General features: G+C 50.4%; 1 protein-coding gene across 4 annotated transcripts in view; it reads left to right on the top strand.

Annotated features, from left to right (window-relative positions):
• The first annotated feature begins 376 nt into the window (after window positions 1-376).
• CDK6 (cyclin dependent kinase 6) overlaps window positions 377-8313 on the top strand; it is a 249413-nt gene continuing 241476 nt past the window's right edge. The window contains exons 1-2 of one of the 4 annotated variants that reach the window (XM_066354385.1): window positions 377-505; window positions 3361-3969. In XM_066354385.1, coding sequence (XP_066210482.1) covers window positions 3737-3969 — 233 coding nt within the window. In that variant the 5' untranslated portion in view covers window positions 377-505; window positions 3361-3736. Of the gene's footprint in view, window positions 506-1821; window positions 1923-3046; window positions 3249-3360; window positions 3970-8313 lie in introns of those variants that run through there. The other 3 variants (XM_066354387.1, XM_066354386.1, XM_066354384.1) reach the window with 3 other exon arrangements.

Here is an 8313-nt window from a genome sequence, read left to right as displayed (position 1 = left end):
ACTCCAGTTGCAGTGAAAGCCGGAAATTTTCATTTAACTCTCCCCCCTTCTCCCCTCCTCGGCCCCCACTTGGAGCGGAGAGCTGTGGAACTGGGAGGCTCTGAGCACAGCCTGGTCCCGGCCGCCTCCCCTCTCTCCGGAAGGCTTTAATTTGCACACTAGCTTGCCACTGCGCCGCGAGCCCCCAACCCTGCGGTCCTGTAGGTCTCGGGCGGGGTTGGCCTCCCCGGCCTCCGCCCTCGCCTCTGCTGCCTGCCTCCCCGGCTCGGGCCCCGAGCGGGGGCCGGAGCCCCGCGGCCCCCGTCCGCCCCCGGCGAGCCGCGCGGGCGGCGTCCTCCGCCGTCCCTCCGCCCTCCGCCGTTGTGCCCACCCCCTAGCCGGAGAGAGTACTGGTGACTCCTTCCTCCGGGCCGGGTTACCTGCTCCGCGCCGCCTTGGACACGTGCGGAGGTCGGACTGACACACGCAGACCCTTCGGGTGGTCGGATGCTGCCAGGTCCCTCAGGTAAGGATCTGTGCGCTCGGGTGGGTGGGCTGCGAAGTGGGTGGGGGTGGTCCCCAGGGGCAGATTTGGGGGCTTGGCTGGGGTCTGAAGCGAGAGTGTGGGTGGGGGTGACTGTTGGGGTGGGGGTATGTTTTAGGAATCCGCTTTGGTTAACCCCTTAGGAACCGAGGCGGGCAGTTACGGGGGCCAGTTTAGGAAGCTAAAGAAGTCCCTCCTAATCTGGCTAGAGAGGAGGACATCGCACACTAGGGACACCCCCCCCCCAACACCGAGAGCCTGTGCCTGCTCCCACACAGCCGTGCGCAAAAACACCCACACAGACACTCCTTATCCAGTTTCTTTAAACGTAATTTAAACTCCACTCGGACAGTCACACAATAATCACACACACACAAATAACGCACAAATAATTTAGGGTTGAAAATGCACTGCCTCTGGGGACTCCCTGCGGGAGAATGTGTTTCCTTGCCCCATATTGATTTCCCCACGAGAGCTCCCTCTCCAGCTCGCTGAGGTGTGGGTGTGGGCTCCACCTTCTCACCACGAGGTAAATGTTAACGCAGGCTTCTCGCTGGCAACCCCTGCGGACGTGTTATGCACACTTGGAGGAGTGTGTGCTGGCTGCCAGTGCCCAGGCTTGGAGCCCCGCGAGGACTCACATTTACTTTAGTTTCCCAGTTTACTTTTATAATTTCAAATATTGAAGTTCAAACGCACACCCTGCAGTAGCCACGGCCCCGCAGCGCGCCGGTCAGTGTGCACGTGGGCGCATCTGTGTGTGCGCACACGCGGGAGCCGAGGTCCCTGGTGCGGCCTCTTGTCGCTGCACTGGTGGCGACCCTTGCGGTGCTTGGCAGGCTTCGAGAAAGGCACATGAAGGATTTCATTGAGTGTGAAGACAGAGAGCAGAGACAGAAAGCAGAAGGAGGCGGCTGCAGCCTTTGTAGTCGCGGAGGAATGCGGAAATGTTGAAGCACTATGTCAAACTTTTTGAAATGGGGTCAAGTCACATTCAGCTAGCGTGGGAAAGCAACAACAACAACAAAAAAAGTGGAGGAGAGGGGGGAAAGGCACTGCTGCTCCCGTTTCTCCCCGCTGGAGCCGATGGTCCGGGGAGCGAGGGGGTGGGGGCGGTAAAAGTCTGGGCGGGTGGTTCAGGGCCGGGCGGGGGCAGCGGGCTCAGTTCCCTGCGGGGGTGGGACGTCCGCGACGCTTCCTTCGCTGCAGAGCCTCTGGCTGGAGGGGCAGGGATGGGGGGGGGGGGGCGCGCGGGAGGGAGGGCTGCGCAGCCGCGGGCGGCCCCTCCGCTACCTGTGTGGCCCTCCGCCTGGCTCAGACTCTCAGGCAGGCTCTAGGGGGCTCATTCCTCGGGTCCCCTAGGATTCGCCTTCCCTCTTTAAGGAGAGTTTTGAATGGAGTGAGTGTAAGGGGCTCAATCCTCGCTGCGGTCCCCTCTCCCCGCACACCGTGGGGGTCGCGCCATTTGTTTCTTTAATTACTGGAAGAAGGCGAGCAGGCCAGCGGTTGCGGGGCAGGTTAATTCCGAGGTGCCCCGGGAAATCCGGACACGCGGCCGGCGTGTCGAACTGAGGCCGCGGTGGCCGTGGGTTGGAGGTTTCCTGGGTACTAGATTGCAAATGAATGGGGAGGGTAGGTGACCCCCACCCCCCAGCCCACACTTTGTTGTGCATAAGACTTCGGGGAGCGAATGGCTACAGAAGGCATCAGGCCTTAAGCCGAAAGGGGAATGGAAACGTCTGTCTGCTACCTACATCCGTGATGATCCTGGAGTAGGGAAAGGTTCGCAAGTCCCGGCCGGGAGAGTGGAGCCTCTTCTCTCTCACCCCTCGAGGCTCAGCATTTACTCCCCCCACCCCCACCCTTTCCCATGGGGAGATGGACTTTTTCTTAGATCGGAATCAGCTGGAAAATTTCAGGGCGAGTCACCGTTGTTACTTTCTTCCTTAAGTTATTCTTTAAAGAGACAAGCTAAAATGTGACGAACACCCCTTCTCCCACACTTAGGGTCCCGTGGGCGACACCCCCAGTCAGGGCTCCACCATTCGCCTACCCCCGAATAGCGGGAACCTCAGCTTCCCCCGACCTGATGGGTTTACACTAGGGAGGTCCTCCGAGTCGGAGGAAGAATGCTGTTTCCAACCCAGACTTCTTTACCCCCCAAAAGACCATTTGTGATGCAAGTCGTTTTTAAATGTCTCCTCGTAGAAAAACTGAAAGTAGAAAGAAAGGAAGCAATTTCCGAGCAGATGTCTGACCACCCCTTCTCATACACTCCCAAGCATCGGGTTACAGGGTCCTAGGAGCCCCCACCCACACTCAGCGGCCCCACACGGGGGGACTCACAGTCCCTCCACTGCAGCCTATGGGAGACCCCTGAACGACCCACAGCACCCCGGGAGCCCCTCTTCTTGCTCGTCCAGCTCAGGGGAGGTAGGGAGGGTAGCAGCGCAACGCAGTGATTTAGGGATAAATATTAAGCCGTGACATTGACGTGCCCGGCGCCTCCCCTCCCCCGCGCTCCCGGCACACTCTGGGCTGCTCGGCACGCCCCCTCCCGTTCTACTGCGTCCCGCGCCGCGCGCCGTGCTCATCCCCGAGGGGCCCCTGCAACCTCTCCGCGCGAAGACGGCTCCAGCCCTAGAGGGAAAGAAAAGTAACGTCTCTTTTTTTGGAGGAACCAGGAAGGATTAATCGGCCTGGGAGAGGCAGGAGCGCGCGGAGGGTAGCGACGGGGGCTTCGTGAAGGAGGAGGAGGGGAGCTTGCAGGAACCCAGAGGAAGGCGCCTGGAATGTCTGATTGCACTTTTTTCTTGTCCTCCCATATCCTCTTTTAGGTGGAATGACTGTGGACTGAGACGCGCTCGGGCAGAGACTATGTAATCGCCTCAGTGTCTGTGCAGAGGACTGCGCTTCGGGGAGGGAAGAGGAGGGCTCGGCTCGCTCCTCCGCGACTCGGCAGGCGGAGTTTCGCGGCGGCACCAGGGTTGCGCCCGCCCGCGGGGAGGTCGCTCCATCCAGACCCGGCGGCCGCGAGAGCCGGAGCGCCGGAACGCCGGAGCGCGGTAGTCGGCGGGGGTGAGAGCTAGAGCCAGCCCCGGGGCGCGAGGGAGCGGGCCGGGGAGTCCCGGAGGCGGCGAGCGGCGCCGCGGTCGAGCCGAGCGCGCCCCCAGCCCGCTCCAGCGGCGCCGCGCCGGGCGGCGTCTGGGCGATATGGAGAAGGACGGCCTGAGCCGCGCGGACCAGCAGTACGAGTGCGTGGCGGAGATCGGGGAGGGCGCCTATGGGAAGGTGTTCAAGGCCCGGGACCTGAAGAACGGAGGCCGTTTCGTGGCGCTGAAGCGCGTGCGGGTGCAGACGGGCGAAGAGGGCATGCCGCTCTCCACCATCCGCGAGGTGGCGGTGCTGAGGCACCTGGAGACCTTCGAGCACCCCAACGTGGTCAGGTGAGGTGGGGAGCCGAGCCCGCGCCGTCGGGGGCCGCGCGCCCGGGAAGGGCCAGGTGGGGGGGGGATCCAATGGCCCAGGAAAGAGCCTGGGAGGAGGGCGGCTGGCGGAGCACGGCGCTACCCGTTGACCTTACAGAGTGAGAATAAGTTTTGTCGACAGAGCCACGAGCCAGAGCCGGTGACCTTGCCAGACAACGGTCAGAAAGACAAATCAGAAAATGTGACCTGCTCAGGCTAACCTCCCTGAAAGGGTGTCGGGGAAGATGGGGACCTTCTAGGCACAGAACAAGCCAACCTGAAGCACGCCCTGCCAGCCCCCGAATAGTTCCATGGCCATTGGGAATTTTTTTTCTCTAGTTTTTATTCTTCCTTTCTATTGAATTTATTGGGGTGATATTGGTTAAGAAAATTATACAGGTGTCAGGAGCACAGTCCCACAACACATTCTGTGTACACTGTAGTGTGTGTTCACTACCCAAAGTCAAGTCCATCCTTCGCCATTTATCCCGCCATACCTCCCCACCACCCTCCACCCACTTCCCCTGGCAAGCATCACACTGTTATCGGTGTCCGTTAACTTTTTTCTTTCTTTTTTCTTTTTTGCTCAATCTCTTCTCCCCACCTCCTCCCTGCCATTAGGATTTTTTTTTTTGAAAGACTAAGGATAAGTGAGAAGTAGCAGGGCACAGTCATAATTAGAAGAGAACTTGACTGAAGTTAAAAAAATGCAGAAACTTAATATTTTGCCAGTTACACCCACAGTTTCTTTTTGCTAAACTTGCATAACGATAAGCAGGATTCCTGATGGTCTAAGGACTAAAGTGCTGATGCCCATTTTCCGAGGATAGCATTGCTTAAAATATTTATTCTAAAAAATGTTGCCTGTATGTCTATTATTTTATGTCTCTGGGTTAGCATAGTCTTCGGACTACTGCTCCAAGGAGGTAAGTGAGTCCAAGATACGGAGTCTAGATTGTAATTCTAAATTACACCTTTGCCTTTTCTGGAGGGTTATGCTAGTGGATGGGGAGACAGCAGTTCTTCAAGCCTCTCTGGTGTGGTAACCAGTAGTAAAGTTTGTGACTTAGGATAATGGTGTTTTCTTAGTGTTCTTGGAATTTCCCCATTGTGTGGTTGGCATTGTGTGGTGTGTTCTCTTTTATTTTCTAAACAAATGCATAGTTTTAAGTCAGGAAGGAATGCATAGAAACTTCTACAGATTAGGGTGTGATTTTACCTTTCTCAACTCTTAAGATAATGTGTTGGGAAACGGTCTTGGAGTCTTCTTCCTGTCTTATCCATCTAGGATCCTGTTCAACAAATACATGCCTACTGTGTGCGCTGTGGATGAAAATATGTAAATAAGCACAGCTAAATATTTTTGTAACAAGTCAAACAAATTAACATTAGTCATCAAAGTGAAGAGACCCAAGACTGACCTCTGAAATACCAAGCTCTCTACAGACTCAGGGAGCCCAAGTGTCTACAGAATCTTCTTGGGAGGTTTTAACTTGTCTCCTCTTATCCCAGGCTGGATGATTTGTGTGGCGCTTTGTTCTCAACACAATTAGACTCAGGCTAGAAGGCAGCAAAGAATCATAAATACATAAATAAGGTAATAAATGGCTATAAAGATAAGGACCCCGTTATACCTCCACTTTAACCAGTAAAGCAGAGAGGGACAAAAGATAATGAGACTGGGAGAATAGTATTTTAGAAAGATGGGATCATATATAAAAGCCATAGATTACCTTTTGTGTATGTGTTTTCTTTGTTGAAAAACAACAGAAACCCTTTCGGGGAGTCTTTGAGGTATAGGAGGGAAATGGGAGGGTACATTTTGTCTCTGTAACTTACTCATTTTCCTAGAGGAATCACAGGTGATTCCCAAAGGATAAATTACACCACTAGAATTTTAGGACCAAAATTCTTGTTTTATTCTGTCTGTTAACTATGGAGAATGTCCAATCAAGGATGATTATTATCTATACAAATAGATGCTGTCCTTCCAATGTAGAGATGTTATAAAAGCACCTCTGTATAACAGGGTCTTCTTTTTTTTTTTTTTTTTTTTTTTTTTTACAAAGCACAGTCTATTTTTATAACAGAGAAAGGTTGTTTTTACCCTTGTGCTATTCGATTTTGACTAATCTTATTCTCTTGATTTATGCTCCTGAGACTGATTTGTCTTTAGAAATTTCTTATGAACCCACGACTTAGATTCTGTACTGAGAACTTTCAGGAAGCTATGTTGATGAACTGAAGCCATGAATTGTTTTCTAAAATTATCTTTACATGTTAATAAGTGTTGATGATGACACCTACCTCGTACAAGTTGTGAGGAGAAACTGAGATTAGTGTATATGAGAGCACTTTGTCAATTTAAAAGTGTTTCAAATGTACAAGTTTTATTTGTGTCCAGGCAGATTAGTGGGGCCCTTCCTTCGGAGCAAGTTCCCAATAAGGCATCAGTTTGCCTGACCTATACTGTAGAACAGAGGTCCCCAAACTTTTTACACAGGGGGCCAGTTCACTGTCCCTCAGACCATTGGAGGGCCAGACTATAAAAAAAAACTATGAACAAATCCCTATGCACACTGCACATATCTTATTTTAAAGTAAAAAAACAAAACAAAACAGGAACAAATACAATATTTAAAATAAAGAACAAGTAAATTTAAATCAACAAACTGACCAGTATTTCAGTGGGAACTATGCACCTCTCACTGACCACCAATGAAAGAGGTGCTCCTTCCAGAAGTGCGGTGGGGGCCGGATAAATGGCCTCAGGGGGCCACATGCGGGCCGTAGTTTGGGGACCCCTGCTGTAGAACAAATCATACCCAGACCCAGACATTACAGGCTCTGGAACCAAGATGCTTCTCAAATATAATGAGCCTGTAGTAGGTCAGAAAAGCTCATTCATCATATGCCATGAAATTCAGTGACACTGAGAAAGTTATTAATGGTGTCTCCTCACAAGCTACTTATCCCTGTTCCAGTCTCTTTCCTTCCCATTTCTTCTCTTCCACCTTTGCCTTGGGGCAGTCATTGGCCCCCACAACTTGCTTGGCTAGACTAGGAAATTGGGACTAAAGAAGTTACTGATACTCAGGAAGGGTCAGGAAATCAAGGATAGGTGACAGCAGTTCTTTTCTGTCCAAGGGAGAATTGTCAAAGTTGAGCCCCCAAAGCTGTAATTTATTGTTGCCCCTCAGGATTGTTACCTGGTTCTTGAAAGGTTTCTTAAAGTGCAAATGCTTTTATAAGTGCCTTCAAGTCATAAGTAATTGATCATAATTATAGGCCCTTCCCACAGATAGGCCTCTAAGCTTGAAGGAAAATAATAAACATACTAATTTTTTCAAAAGTGTAAGTTTAATTTTGATGGATTTGCCAGAAAAGCTGACTTGTTATTGCTGGCACTGGCATTGCCTACATTCGCAGGGATAATGACTTGAAATTCTTGCTTACCTGCACTTCATGTATCCTGGGCTTGATCAGTTTCTGGGGTGTAAATTTATTCTTTATAGTTGGTAATCCCAAATCCAAGAGCCTTTGCAAGCATCAGACTTAACTCAGTATGAACCTATATTGAAGTTTCTGCACTCTGCAAATGAATTCTGTTTTACATTCTGAGTTAAATAAATATAGGCATATAAAATAGTATGTTTTATCAGCAATCTTTTCATTCACCAAATATTTATTGAAGGCCTACTATGTGCCAGCCACTGCTAGAAACCGGGGATACAGCACTGAACAAGTCAGAAAAGTCTATACTTCTAGAACTTACCTTGTAATTGTAATAGGATGAGAATTTATTTTTTCTTTTGAAAAATGCACTTTATTTCCATGGGCTTGCTTTGCTGTATTTAACATAACCAGTTTTATAGAGCAGCTCATATTTGTGACAGTTTGGTTACCAGAAGTTTGCTGATTGGATAGGTAAAATAATCAAGTCCGTAATCAGAATCAAATGCTTTTTGAAGATTAAATTTCACATTAGGGACATACAAATAAGTCTATATAAGAAAACTTTGACACATATCAAATAAATATTGATGATCATTTGAGTTCTATTTATTCAGCGAGGATTTAGGAAGAACCTACTTTATAAAATCATGGGGGTGCTCAGTGCTGGAAAAGATACTTGGGTAAATCACACCAGACTCCTCACCTTAAGTAATTCCCCCTGTATTTGAAGAAATAAGGTGATCTCTATAACCCTGATAAATTACAGTATTATGCCATTACAAAGATCCTGGTACATGCAACCATTGTATCCCTAGGAATCAAATTCGTTAGTGTAAAAGTAATCCAAATACAAGTACTTATTCTAGA

The sequence above is a fragment of the Saccopteryx leptura genome, chromosome 12, assembly GCF_036850995.1.
Source record: "Saccopteryx leptura isolate mSacLep1 chromosome 12, mSacLep1_pri_phased_curated, whole genome shotgun sequence".
Classification (NCBI taxonomy): domain Eukaryota; kingdom Metazoa; phylum Chordata; class Mammalia; order Chiroptera; family Emballonuridae; genus Saccopteryx; species Saccopteryx leptura.
The sequence above is the reverse complement of the archived record's forward strand: the minus strand, read 5'-3'. Positions and strand labels throughout refer to the sequence as shown.